Source organism: Phyllobates terribilis, unplaced genomic scaffold, assembly GCF_046119375.1.
Source record: "Phyllobates terribilis strain yellow unplaced genomic scaffold, ASM4611937v1 Scaffold_11__3_contigs__length_659146591, whole genome shotgun sequence".
Taxonomy (NCBI): Eukaryota; Metazoa; Chordata; class Amphibia; order Anura; family Dendrobatidae; genus Phyllobates; species Phyllobates terribilis.
The window spans coordinates 49,778,915-49,793,255 of record NW_027362771.1 but is presented as its reverse complement, the minus strand read 5'-3'; the positions used below and the strand labels follow the sequence as shown (position 1 = coordinate 49,793,255).

The 14,341-nt window shown below is 48.3% G+C and overlaps 1 protein-coding gene across 1 annotated transcript in view; it reads left to right on the top strand.

Moving 5' to 3' along the window:
* The first annotated feature begins 2,489 nt into the window (after positions 1 to 2,489).
* LOC141167219 (uncharacterized) overlaps positions 2,490 to 14,341 on the top strand; it is a 109,795-nt gene continuing 97,943 nt past the window's right edge. Inside the window, exon 1 of the mRNA XM_073654667.1 lies at positions 2,490 to 3,030. Coding sequence (XP_073510768.1) covers positions 2,490 to 3,030 — 541 coding nt within the window. The remainder of the gene's footprint in view (positions 3,031 to 14,341) is intronic.

Here is a 14,341-nt window from a genome sequence, read left to right as displayed (position 1 = left end):
CCCAACCGGGGGCAGTGGCCCAAAAGGGGGTAGGGCATCCAAGGTCAAAAGAGGCAGGAGAGGTAATGACCGAGGTCCCTACGGGAGAGATTACGTGCTGGAGGTGTCACAGCCCAGGCCATATAGCTGCCTGCTGCCCCCTATCCTCCAAGCAAATGAACTGTAGCCTGGGACACTGCTGTTCCTACTATGCCTACCCGGCCTGCATTGTGCACTATCAGCAAGGTGAGGGGCCACAGTCATGTCCCTTGACCATAAATGGGGTGTTGGTAGCAGGACTCTTGGATTCAGGAAATTTGGTGACTCTGGTTAGGGCCACACTTCCCCACCAGTTGATCTCCTGGAAACACATGGGGGTACGCTGTATTCACAGGGACGCCAAGGATTACCCTGTGGCCAGAGTGACCATACAAACTAACTGTGGGGATGAGTCCCATGAGGTCGGGGTCATTAAAAACCTGCTACATCCAATAATTATAGGGCGGGACTTTAGCCTGTTCTAGGACTTATGGTGGAAAGCAGGTGTACCATGTGAGTCAGGAAGGAGCTGTTTCCACCATGATGAATTTCCAATGCAGTTGGGGGCAGATGAATTCCCCCTGTGTGTCCTGGCTGGAGATGAGGATGAAACGGTGACCCAAGAGGCCGAGATTCCTGAATTGGGAGATTCTGGGGAGAATTTTGGTACTGCTCAGATGCATGATCTTACCTTGAAGAATTCATTTGATAATGTGTCTGCAATCACTGGGCTTGCTCAAGAGCCGGGGGCTGACACCAGGTTCCATATTTTAATATCAATTATCAGGTCACTAAGCATAGAGGGGGAGTGATAGAGCAGTTGGTGGTGCCAGGTCCCTATAGGTAGAAGGTAGTAGACCTGGCCCATTCTCATATCTTGGGTGGGCATCTAGGGGTAGACAAAACTCGGGAGCGGGTCCTGCAGAGGTTCTACTGGCCTGGATGTCACCGTGAGATTGTGAATTACTGCCGGTCCTGCTCCACCTGTCAGCTAACTGCTCCCGTATCCCACTTCCGCAGTCCCCTAATACCGTTGCCTTTTATAGAGGTCCCATTTGACCGGATTGCTATAGACCTTGTTGGGCCCCTGGTCACGTCCCCCAGGGGGCACCAATATATCCTGGTAGTGTTGGGATATGCAACTCGGTATATGGAGGCGGCACCATTGAGAAACTCCTCCGCCAGGAGTATAGCCAGAGAGCTTGTGCATATTTTCTCCCGGACGGGCCAGTCAAATGAGATCCTGAGGGACCAGGGAACTTCTTTTATGTCTAAGGTGATGAGGAAATTGTGTAAGGCTCTCCAGATTACACAACTCCGGAAGTCTGTATACCATCTGCAATGGATGGCCTGGTGGAGAGATTCAACAAGACTTTCAAGTCTATGCTGAAGAAGGTCATGGAGAAGGATGGGCGAGACTGGGATTGCCTATTGCCATACCTGCTGTTCTCCGTTAGGGAAGTTCCCCAGAGCTCTATGGGATTCTCACCATTTCAGCTGCTATTCGGATAGAACCCTCGGGGACTTCTGGACATAGCGAAGGAGACCTGGGAAGCAGAGATTACACCCCACCGGAGCGTCATCAAGCATATGACTCAAATGCAGGACTGGATAGCCAAGGTGATGCCAATTGTGAATCAAAGCCTCCTACAGGCACAAGAAGCCCAGGTGAGGGTCTACAATCATACCGCAGGGCTGAGACAATTCGGCCCTGAAGACAGGGTATTAGTATTAGCACACACGGTCGAAAGTAAATTTTTGGCCAAGTGGCAAGGGCCGTACGAGATGGTCGAGAAGTTGAGTGGAGTCAATTATAAAATCGACCAGCCAGGAAGAAGAAAGCCGTACCAGATCTACCACATGAACTTGCTTAAGCCATGGCAAGACAAAGAAACGGTGGAAGCTATGTGTCTGGGGGTCAGACCTGAAGCCAGAGTCGAGGATGTCACAGTGGCAGAGACACTATCACTGGCCCAAAAACAACAGTGTCGAGAACTGCTGCAGAGAAACCGAGACCTGTTCTCAGAGTTGCTCGGATGTACTGAGGTTGTGGAGCATGAGATCTTGACGGAACCGCATGTATGGGTGAACCAGAAGCTATAACGAGGTGATCTCCAAGGAGGTGAGGAGAATGTTAAGCCTGGGCCTCATCGAGGAGTCTAACAGAGGCTGGTCCATTCCCATTATTCTTGTACCAAAGCCAGACGGAGAATGCCGTATCTGTAATGAATACAGAAAATTAAACGAAGTGTCTAAGTTTGACGCCTATTCGATGACACGGGTCGATGAACTTATTAAAAGGCTAGGGCCTGCAAAGTACACCACTATTCTGGATCTAACAAAGGGGTACTGGCAAATTCTCTTGTCCCCAGGTGCAAGAGAAGACTGCCTTCTCTAGACCCGATGGGTGTTTTCAGTACACCAGGATGCCATTTGGTCTACAGGGAGCCCCAGCTACCCTCTAGAGGGCCATGGACTGGATTCTAGCCTCGCACAAGAAGCCCGCCACCGCTTACCTGGACGACATTGTGATCTTCAGCCCAGATTTGGGAAGTCATCTGCAGAAGTTCCAGGCAGTACTGGGGGCACTGAGAAAGGCCGGATTTACCATAAAACCAAAAAAATGCACCCTAGGAAAAGAAGAGTTGAAATACTTTGGCTACATCATTGGAAGGGGTGAAATAAAACCGCAAGTGAACAAGGTGGAAGCAATCCAGAATTGCCTGCAACCGGCCTCCAAGAAACAGGTTTGGGCGTTTCTGGGAAACGTGGGATACTATCGGCGATTTATCACGAATTTTCCCATGAAAGAGGCACCCTTGACCGACCTGCTTAATGGTATGAAGACGGCGATGGCCAAGTGGTCTTCTGAGGCAGATTTGGTGTTCCAGGAATTGAAACTCGCCCTGTGTAAGCAGCCAGTCTTGATAGCGCCTGACTTCAATAAAGAGTTTGTGATCCAGACGAACACCTCAAAGGTCGGCATTGGAGCTGTCTTATCCCAAGCGCTTTGTGCGATCTTTTTTAGGACCCTCTTCTCCCTCCTTTTTTTGAATATTCATGTCCCTTATGTGTATTCCGGGTTTTTGATTTTTTAATAAACCTACGAGTATTAATCCCTTGTGGAATATCCTCCATGTGATTGCACCACTTTTGGAAGATTCAACAATTTTTTCGTTACGCTTTCTTCCAAGGGAGTGCCTCCAGAATACATTTGTCTCAATTTGTTCACATGGTGGCTGTCTGTCGGGTAGGACAAATATACCACCACCGTCTATGGAAGAGCTGCAACCGTGGTCTGAAAACCTTAATAACGGACAAATTCCTCAAATAGAGTTGAGCCTATCAGCAAAACTTGCTCAGGTGAGAATAAAAGATATTTTATTCTTTTAAAGTTTTTAGTCTGTACTTACTACGCTTAGGTAGCGCTCTCTTTCCCTTTTTCCTCCACATCTTTCTACCCAGGAACAATCAAACAGCTAAATATATACACTATGATGTCTCCACATTTCCTTATACACAGTATGATGTTCCCACAGCTCCATATATACAGTATATTGCCCGCATAGCTCCCTATGCACACTATGATGTCCATCACAGTTCCCTATATGCAACGTGATCTGCCCAAAACTCCCTTTATACAGTGTGCTGGTACACACAGCTCCCTATACAGAGTATGATGGCTATTACAGCTACCTATATACAGTATGGGGCCACCAAAGTAATTACTGAGACAATAATATAAAAAAACTCCAGTCTTAACATTGTTAACTGAACAGGTCTTTGAACTATGCGCTGCTTATTTTTCAAAGTGACAAACTAAGCAGTACTGTTTATTTAGAAGGGACATCAAATTAAAGGCTTAAAGAGGCTTATGTCTGCAACCAACATCCTGCTTCTCATAATTACATGTTCTCCATGCTTATACTGTATGTAAGCTATAGTATGTATATGGTATCAGAGTTAGACTTGGGAACATTGGGCCCACCAGAGAACTTGTTTCTGATGGTCCACCTTTTATCTGTACAAAACCAGTGCATTGTAATTAATGTTTTTTTCAGACAAGGGATATTTTTTGTCAGGCACTGTATCTCACTGTATTGCCATAAGATACAGAATGTTAGGATTTGGCTATGTTTGCTGGTTCTATAAGTCTTCACGTGATCGTAAGCGATTTGCATTATTGTGGTGAAGTGCAAATCTTCCGGCTTCTCTGGACGCTAATGTTAAACGATAAAGAGAAGGAAGAGAAACCACAGGTGTGCAATAGAATATGAATGATCATATGATCACCAATCAAACTGGAAAGAAGAACTGAATTGCAACAGTGAGTACAAGAGACACTTAAGATTCAGCATGATATAGTGCCTGAAGAAGATTAGCCCTGGCTTGGAAAACCGCTTTAATGATAATTCAAAATGACACATTTGCCCAGAGAAGCCATTTAGTCTTTTTACCTACTGCAATACCAATTTCATGGATAAATTACTCCATTTTTTTTTCCTCATTCACCGATCCCTGTAAATAATCTGATCAGTACGTTGTGCGGGTCGTTACAATTACAGGAACACCAAAAATATCCATGCTATTTGCTGATTTGTGATGTTTATTATTTAGAAATAAATGCATTAAAAATTGCTTTTGTTTTTCATTATCAAGTGTTTTTGATTATTATTTTTTAATAATTTTATAAGATGAAAAAATCTCTTAGGGTGTGTGCACACGATCCAGAGCCGCTGCGAGTTTGATGCTGCATGTTTATGCAGCGTCAAACCCGCAGCGGTCAGCTGTTACAGCATAGTGGATGGATTTCTAGAAATCCCATGTCCACTATGTGTCTCTGTACACCTGCGGATCACCCGCAGAAACTGACAGGCAGCGACGATGCTGAAGTTGGTTTCCTATTCAGCAATGTCTTTTTTTCTGTTTTTTACAGGTTTAGTTACAAAAATAAAAAAATTACAATAATAAAATATATTACAGCGAGGTGCCCTGATTTGAATGCGCTTAAAAGCAGCTACAAAAGTCTTGAAACTGGCACAAAAATGGGCATCAAAGTGGGCACTGAAGGGCGTTATTGAAAGGGTTAAATGACTTTGGGCCACTGATCTCACACTGCAAATACACAGACCAGGATGCCCTACATTTAACTCAAGGCACTCCAGCCTGGCCCAAACGGGTTATGGGAATCACAACGGGCATCAAAGTCGCCAGGCTGTCGATTTTGATGAGCTGAATAAGTAATAGTGATGAGCGAACGTGCTCACCACTGCTCGGTACTTGCTCGAGCTTGGCAAGTATTTACGGGTTGCTCGGGTGGGAACTCGGGTCCCCTCCCTGCATGTTTGGCGCTCTTTAGAGCGCCAATGAACATGCAGGGATTACCTGCCATGCACTGTAATGCCGTAGCCATGTTGGTTGTGGGCATTACAGTGATTGGCTGGCCGCACAGCATCATCAGGTGTATATAAGACCGGGTGCCGCCATGCTCGTCACAGTCCAGTCCAGAACCAGGCAGAGTAGGGAGAGCTTTGCTTCTTCATAGATAGTATAGGTATTCCACAAAATACACTGCTCAAAAAAATAAAGGGAACACTCAAATAACACATCCTAGATCTGAATGAATGAAATATTCTCATTGAATACTTTGTTCTGTACAATGTTGAATGTGCTGACAACAAAATCACAAAAAAAATCGTCAATGGAAATCAAATTTATTAACCAATGGAGGCCTGGATTTGGAGTCACCCCCAAAATTAAAGTGGAAAAACACACTACAGGCTGATCCAACTTTGATGTAATGTCCTTAAAACAAGTCAAAATGAGGCTCAGTATTGTGTGTGGCCTCCATGTACCTGTATGACCTCCCTACAACACCTGGACATGCTCCTGATGAGGTTGCGGATGGTCTCCTGTGGGATCTCCTCCCAGACCTGGACTAAAGCATCCGCCAACTCCTGGACAGTCTGTGGTGCAACGTGATGTTGGTGGATTCAGCTCTGGAGAAGTCTATAGCTTCAATGCCTTCATCTTGCAGGAACAGCTGACACACTCCAGCCACATGAGGTCTGGCATTGTCCTGCATTAGGAGGAACCCAGGGCCAAAAGCACCAGCATATGGTCTCACAAGGGGTCTGAGGATCTCATTTCGGTACCTAATGGCCGTCAGGCTACCTCTGGCGAACACATGGAGGGCTGTGCGGCCCTCCAAAGAAATGCCACCCATACCATTACTGACCCATTGCCAAACCGGTCCTGCTGAATGATGTTGCAGGCAGCAGATCGCTCTCCACGGCGTCTCCAGACTGTCACATCTGACACGTGCTCAGTGTGAACCTGCTTTCATCTGTGAAGAGCACAGGGCACCAGTGGCAACTTTGCCAATCCTGGTGTTCTTTGGCAAATGCCAAGCATCCTGCACGGTGTTGGACTGTGAGCACAACCCCCATCTGTGGACGTCGGGCCCTCATACCACCCTCATGGAGTCGGTTTCTAACCGTTTGTGTAGACACATACACATTTGTGGCCTGCTGGAGGTCATTTTGCAGGGCTCTGGCAGTGCTCCTCCTGTTCCTCCTTGCACAAAGGCGGAGGTAGTGGTCCTGCTGCTGAGTTGTTGCCCTCCTACGGCCCCCTCCACGTCTCCTGGTGTACTGGCCTCTCTCCTGGTAGTGCCTCCAGCCTCTGGACACTACGCTGACAAACACAGCAAACCTTCTTGCACAGCTCGCATTGATGTGCCATCCTGGATGAGCTGCTCTACCTGAGCAAATTCTGTGTGTTGTAGAGTCCGTCTCCTGCTACCACGAGTGTGAAAGCACAATCAACATTCAAAAGTGACTAAAACTTCAGCCAGAAAGCATTGGGACTGATGTGTGGTCTGTGGTCCCCACCTGCAGAACCACTCCTTTATTGAGGGTGTCTTGATAATTGCCAATAATTCCCATCTATTGTATATTCCATTTGCACAACAGCATGTGAAATTGATTGTCAATCAGTGTTGCTTCTTAAGTGGACAGTTTGATTTCACAGAAGTTTGATTTACTTGGAGTTATATTCTGTTGTTTAAGTGTTCCCTTTATTTTTTTGAGCAGTGTATATATATATCTCCAACTGAACTAACAGTCCTTCTGAGGACCAATCCAGCTGCATATATTCAGTGGTGATAGCAGGAGTTAGACAGGCAGTGTTTGTGGCAGACTGCAGTGCATGATACAGCACAAGAGGGTCCATTGAACATCCTGTTAGTATAGGTTTTCCATAACATTATATTGGGCATTAATTTCTTGAAATGCATCTCTTATGTAATTTTTCAAATCACTGACACTTTTTGGTTTTCGACTATAAACTTTGTGAGGAATGAAAAGTGGAATCTGATTGGTTGCTAAGGGCAACTGAGCCAGTTTCACTTTACACCATGTTTGATAAATCTCCCCCTTCATAACCTTATTACACTTTCTGTCCACCTACTTTTGGACCACCCTGTATATACATACAGTGGGTACGGAAAGTATTCAGACCCCTTTAAATATTTCACTCTTTGTTTCATTGCAGCCATTTGGTAAATTCTAAAAAGTTCATTTTTTTTTCTCATTAAAGTACACTCTGCACCCCATCTTGACTGAAAAAAAACAGAAATGTAGAAATTTTTGCATATTTATTAAAAAAGAAAAACTGAAATATCACATGGTCATAAGTATTCAGACCCTTTGCTCAGACACTCATATTTAAGTCACATGCTGTCCATTTCCTTGTCATCCTCCTTGAGATGGTTCTACTCCTTCATTGGAGTCCAGCTGTGTTTAATTAAACTGATATGATTTGATTTGGAAAGGCACACACCTGTCTATATAAGACCTCACAGCACAGTGCATGTCAGACCAAATGAGAATCATGAGCTCAAAAGGAACTGCCCAAGGAGCTCAGAGACAGAATTGTGGCAAGGCACAGATCTGGCCAAGGTTACAAAAGATTTTTTGCATTACTCAAGGTTCCTAAGAGCACAGTGGCCTCCATAATCCTTAAATGGAAGAAGTTTGGGACCACCAGAAGTCTTCCTAGACCTGGCCGACTAGCCAAACTGAGCAATCGTGAGAGAAGAACCTTTGTGAGAGATGTAAAGAAGAACCCCAAGATCACTGTGGCTGAGCACCAGAGATGCAGTAGGGAGATGGGAGAAAGTTACACAAAGTCAACTATCACTGCAGCCCTCCACCAGTCAGGCCTTTATGGCAGAGTGGCCCGATGGAAGCCTCTCCTCAGTTCAAGACATATGAAAGCCCCCATAGAGTTTGCTCAAAAACACATGAAGGACTCACAGACTATGAGAAATAAGATTCTCTGCTCTGATGAGACAAAGATAGAACTTTTTGGTGATAATTCTAAGCGGAATATGTGGAGAAAACCAGGCACTGCTCATCACCTGCCCAATACAATCCCAACAGTGAAACATGGTGGTGGCAGCATCATGCTATGGGGGTGTTTTTCAGCTGCAGGAACAGGACGACTGGTTGCAATTGAAGAAAACATGAATGGGGCCAAGTACAGAGATATCCTGGATGAAAACCTCTTCCAGAGTGCTCTGGACCTCAGACTTGGCCGAAGGTTCACCTTCCAACAAGACAATGACCCTAAGCACACAGCTAAAATAACAAAGGAGTGGCTTCAGAACAACTCTGTGACCATTATTGACTGGCCCAGCCAGAGCCCTGACCTCTGGAGAGACCTGAAAATGGCTGTCCACCAACGTTCACCATCCAACCTGATGGAACTGGAGAGGACCTGCAAGGAAGAATGGCAGAGGATCCCCAAATCCAGGTGTGAAAAACTTGTTGCATCATTCCCAAGAAGACTCATGGCTCAAAAGGGTGCTTCTACTCAATACTGAGCAAACGGTCTCAATACTTATGACCATGTGATATTTCAGCTTTTCTTTTTTAATAAATTTGCAAATATTTCTACATTTCTGTTTTTTTTAGATGGGTGTAGAGTATACTTTAATGAGAAACAAAAAGAACTTTTTAGACTTTACCAAATGGCTGCAATGAAACAAAGAGTGAAAAATTTAAAGGGTCTGAATACTTTCCGTACCCACTGTATATATCTGTAACATACCTGGCGGCGTCCTTGCATGGTGGTCCATCTCCCACTGTGCAAGAGGGCGCACTTGATCTCCTGTCCAGAATGTCTCTCTGGCTTCCCTCCATGCTGTCTGTTTGTGTCTGTTTCTGCTGCTTAAGGGCGGCGCCCGATCACTTCCTGCCTTTTGTACCTGCTGTGGGTCACACCCCTTGTGCGTCCTCAGCCTATTGCTGTCTGTCACTTGGTATATAGCTCAGCAGCTCCCTTCTATCCCTGCCTGAGCATAGTGTTTCCTTCAGTGTGTGCTTGCACTCTGAAGGTGCCAGGTCCCGTCTCTTGTCTCCTGCTTTTTGTATCAGTTCCCGTGTCTGAACTGTGTCCTGTATGTCTTCTGCTTTGCGGTATCAGCTCCCGTGTCTGAACTGAGTCCTGTATTTCTCCTGCTTTGCGGTTTCAGCTCCCGTGTCTGAACTGAGTCCTGTATGTCTCCTGCTTTTCGGTATTAGTTCCCGTGTCTGAACTGAGTCCTTTCTGTGTTCTCTTGTCTGTCCTGTCTGAACACGCTCCTAGCCTGTTCCTCCTGCCTTCTAGGGGCCGATTACCTAGACCCGCTCCTGTATCTTGTCTGTCCTGTCTGAACACGCTCCTTGCCTGTTCGTCCCGCCTCTTTGGGGGCAGTATTCCCAGACCCGCTCCTGTATCCCGCTGCAGTGTCGGTCTCCTCCGTACACTCAGTTCCAGTCTGAACTCTCTCCTATCCTTTACCTGTTTTTGCCTCTATGTCCGTTCCCTTCCTTTTTCTGCAGAGTCTGAACTCGTACCTAACTCCTGCCAGTTGTCTCTGTACTCCCGTTTGTGAGTTTGTGGTCCACTCGCTACTTCACTGCAAGTACCCTGTGGGTGTCTGGCTCTGTCTTTCCCTTCCTGTCTGTTCCGTGTGAACAGAGCCCTGTCCTCCCTGCTCAGCCTTGTCTTCACTCTAGCCGTGCTTGCCTGTACCCCTTTGCCTGTATTGTTCCTGTGTCCCGGTGTGTACTGGGTCCTATCCCGCCTGTGTTCCTACCTGCTAGTGCCTCCCTGTCTGCACTCTAGCTGTGCTTGCCTTTACCCCCCTGCCTGCATACCCGCCTGCCTGCATACCAGTCGTGCCTGCCTATACCCACCAGTCTGTGTGCCAGCCTACCAGCCTGTTCCTGTATTCCCCTGTGTGGGTCAACAGCCGTGTCCGGGGTCTGTCCTGGAGTAGCACCTGGTCCCTCTGCTCGGTTCCTCCTTGGTGCACTGGCGTCGTATGCCGTCGTGCGACCCTGGTCGGATCGGGTGAATACCTAGTCACGCCCCTCCAGGCATTCACTCTCCGGCACGGTCCAGTGGAATCACTACCAATCACACGCACACGCCGCTTAGCCCGGGCGTGTGCATAACAGCATGCTCAGGCCATGGTTCCCGTTGAGCCCCACGGCCTTCGCTCTTTGAGAAGTTTTTCCAGCGAATACATGCATTAAAATAAAATAAATAAATTTTTTTCCCCCCTTTAGCTGAGTTCCAGGCGAATTACGCACCCGTCCAGATGGATCTATCAGCCCTCGTTCCTGCGGATCCGCCACGTTACTATGGGGATCCAAGACAGTGTCGTGCATTTGTGGAGCAATGCATGCTACACTTTAAGGCCTACCCTCTCTATTTTCCTTCCGATTGGGCTAAAGTGGCCTTTATGATTGACTACCTAGCGGGTGATGCCTTGAAATGGGTCACCCCCCTATGGGAAGCATGGGATCCTGTCATCCTTGACCTGCAGGCCTTCTGGTGGCCTTTCGTATGGTCTTCGAGGACCCTAACTCTGAAGCCCCTGCTGAAGCTTCACTTCCCAATATCCCGGAGCAGCCCCGACGGGTAATGTGTGTGGGTAGCGCAATAGTCCTCCAGCCCAATGAGACTACTGCCCACCCAGAATCCTCACAGGGTGACTACGCTTTCCGGAATACTTCTCTCAACCTCAAGAGGCAGTCCAGACGTGCTAGACTTAGAGGCAAGCCGTCACGCCAGGGTCTGTCCTCCCTGAGACCTCCTGACCCCAACCTTGAAGTCCCTACTGAAGCTTCATCTCCCTGTATCCCGGAGAAACCCCAATGGGTAATGTGCGTGGGTAGTGCACCAGTTCTCCTGGCCGAAGAGACTTCTGCCCATCCAGACTCCACACAGGAGAACTTCCTGCACCCGGCATCAGATGCTTCTTTCTCTTTAACCGGTGTGCATGTCCAAGGATGCTCCAAAGCTGTGGTTACCTCAGAGTCTGTGCACCTCTACTACCTGGCGGAGGATCCCCTGTTGCCTCCTGAACCCTCCGGGATACCACTCGATGACAAATGGAGAGAGACTTCTCTACACCCGGTACTCAATACCTTGTCCGCTTCGTCCTGTGAGCCTGACAATGGGTACCCCAAAGTGGTAGTTACCTCCGAGTCTCTACACCCCTCCGACCAGGCGGAGGATCTCCAGTTGTCTCCTGAACCCTTCGGGGTGCTACCTGGTAGCGAAAGGACAGAGACTCTCCTATACTCTGTACCTGATACCTCGCTCGCTTCGTCCAATGAGTCCAACCTAGTGTACTCCGAAGCAGAGGTTACTCCTGAGTCTCTACACCCCTCCGACCAGGCGGAGGACCTCCAGTTGTGTTCAGAATCCTTCGGGGTGCCACCTGGTGGTGAATGGACAGAGACTTTCCTATACTCTGTACCTGATACCTCGCTCGCTTCGTCCAGTGAGTCCAACCTAGTGTACTCCGAAGCAGAGGTTACTCCTGAGTCTCTACACCCCTCCGACCAGGCGGAGGACCTCCAGTTGTGTTCAGAATCCTTCGGGGTGCCACCTGGTGGTGAATGGACAGAGACTTTCCTATATCCTGGATCTGATACCTCGCTTGCTTCGTCCAGTGAGTCCGACCTAGTGTACTCTGAAGCAGAGGTTACCCGTGAGTCTCTACACCCCTCTGACCAGGCGGAGAACCGCCAGCTGTCTCCAGAACCCTTCGGGGTGCCACCTGGTGGTGAATGGACAGAGACTTTCCTATACTCGGTACCCGATACCTCGCCTGCTTCCTCCAGTGAGTCCGACCTAGTGTACTCAGAAGCAGTTGTTTTCTCTGAGCCTCTGCACTCTTCTGACCCGGCGGAGGACCTCCAGTTGTTTCCTGAATCCTCCGGGATACCACCAGATAACAAAGAGACAGTGACTTTTCCTCATTATGTACCTGATAACCCGTCTATTTCTTCCTGTGAGCTTGACAAGATGTACCTCGAAGCAGAGATTACCCTTAAGTCTCTGTCCCCCTCCAACCCAGTGAACGACTGGTCCTCGAATTCCCTGCAGAAGATTCTGGCAGGCCTGAAGAAGAGGGGGCGTAAGGGGGGAGGTACTGTAACATACCTGGCGGCGTCCTTGCATGGTGGTCCATCTCCCACTGTGCAAGAGGGCGCACTTGATCTCCTGTCCAGAATGTCTCTCTGGCTTCCCTCCATGCTGTCTGTTTGTGTCTGTTTCTGCTGCTTAAGGGCGGCGCCCGATCACTTCCTGCCTTTTGTACCTGCTGTGGGTCACACCCCTTGTGCGTCCTCAGCCTATTGCTGTCTGTCACTTGGTATATAGCTCAGCAGCTCCCTTCTATCCCTGCCTGAGCATAGTGTTTCCTTCAGTGTGTGCTTGCACTCTGAAGGTGCCAGGTCCCGTCTCTTGTCTCCTGCTTTTTGTATCAGTTCCCGTGTCTGAACTGTGTCCTGTATGTCTTCTGCTTTGCGGTATCAGCTCCCGTGTCTGAACTGAGTCCTGTATTTCTCCTGCTTTGCGGTTTCAGCTCCCGTGTCTGAACTGAGTCCTGTATGTCTCCTGCTTTTCGGTATTAGTTCCCGTGTCTGAACTGAGTCCTTTCTGTGTTCTCTTGTCTGTCCTGTCTGAACACGCTCCTAGCCTGTTCCTCCTGCCTTCTAGGGGCCGATTACCTAGACCCGCTCCTGTATCTTGTCTGTCCTGTCTGAACACGCTCCTTGCCTGTTCGTCCCGCCTCTTTGGGGGCAGTATTCCCAGACCCGCTCCTGTATCCCGCTGCAGTGTCGGTCTCCTCCGTACACTCAGTTCCAGTCTGAACTCTCTCCTATCCTTTACCTGTTTTTGCCTCTATGTCCGTTCCCTTCCTTTTTCTGCAGAGTCTGAACTCGTACCTAACTCCTGCCAGTTGTCTCTGTACTCCCGTTTGTGAGTTTGTGGTCCACTCGCTACTTCACTGCAAGTACCCTGTGGGTGTCTGGCTCTGTCTTTCCCTTCCTGTCTGTTCCGTGTGAACAGAGCCCTGTCCTCCCTGCTCAGCCTTGTCTGCACTCTAGCCGTGCTTGCCTGTACCCCTTTGCCTGTATTGTTCCTGTGTCCCGGTGTGTACTGGGTCCTATCCCGCCTGTGTTCCTACCTGCTAGTGCCTCCCTGTCTGCACTCTAGCTGTGCTTGCCTTTACCCCCCTGCCTGCATACCCGCCTGCCTGCATACCAGTCGTGCCTGCCTATACCCACCAGTCTGTGTGCCAGCCTACCAGCCTGTTCCTGTATTCCCCTGTGTGGGTCAACAGCCGTGTCCGGGGTCTGTCCTGGAGTAGCACCTGGTCCCTCTGCTCGGTTCCTCCTTGGTGCACTGGCGTCGTATGCCGTCGTGCGACCCTGGTCGGATCGGGTGAATACCTAGTCACGCCCCTCCAGGCATTCACTCTCCGGCACGGTCCAGTGGAATCACTACCAATCACACGCACACGCCGCTTAGCCCGGGCGTGTGCATAACAATATCCATCTGAACTAACAGTCCTTCTGAGGACTAATCCAGCTGCATATATTCAGTGGTGATAGCAGGAATTAGGCAGGCAGTGTATGTGGCAGACTGCAGTGCATATAGTGCAAGAGGGTCCATTGAACGTTCCTGCTGCTGCTGTTCTTATAGATATTTGTAGACATAGCCCCAGATATCAGGGGCCAGGAAATCCTGGTTATTTGCTTAAAAAGCAATCCAGAGTACTCCATTTTTCTACTCCATTTGCTTGTTCTCACGGCAGAATAAAGCCAGATCTGTTCCATATTTCTGCGACACAAATCCAGAAATTTAAACTGAATGTGAAAAATATTGGCCTCCTTTTCCATTCTGTTGCAGTTTGTCCGTCAAGCTATTCACACTAGGTGTCTGTGAAGGAGAGTATATTAGCAAATAACAG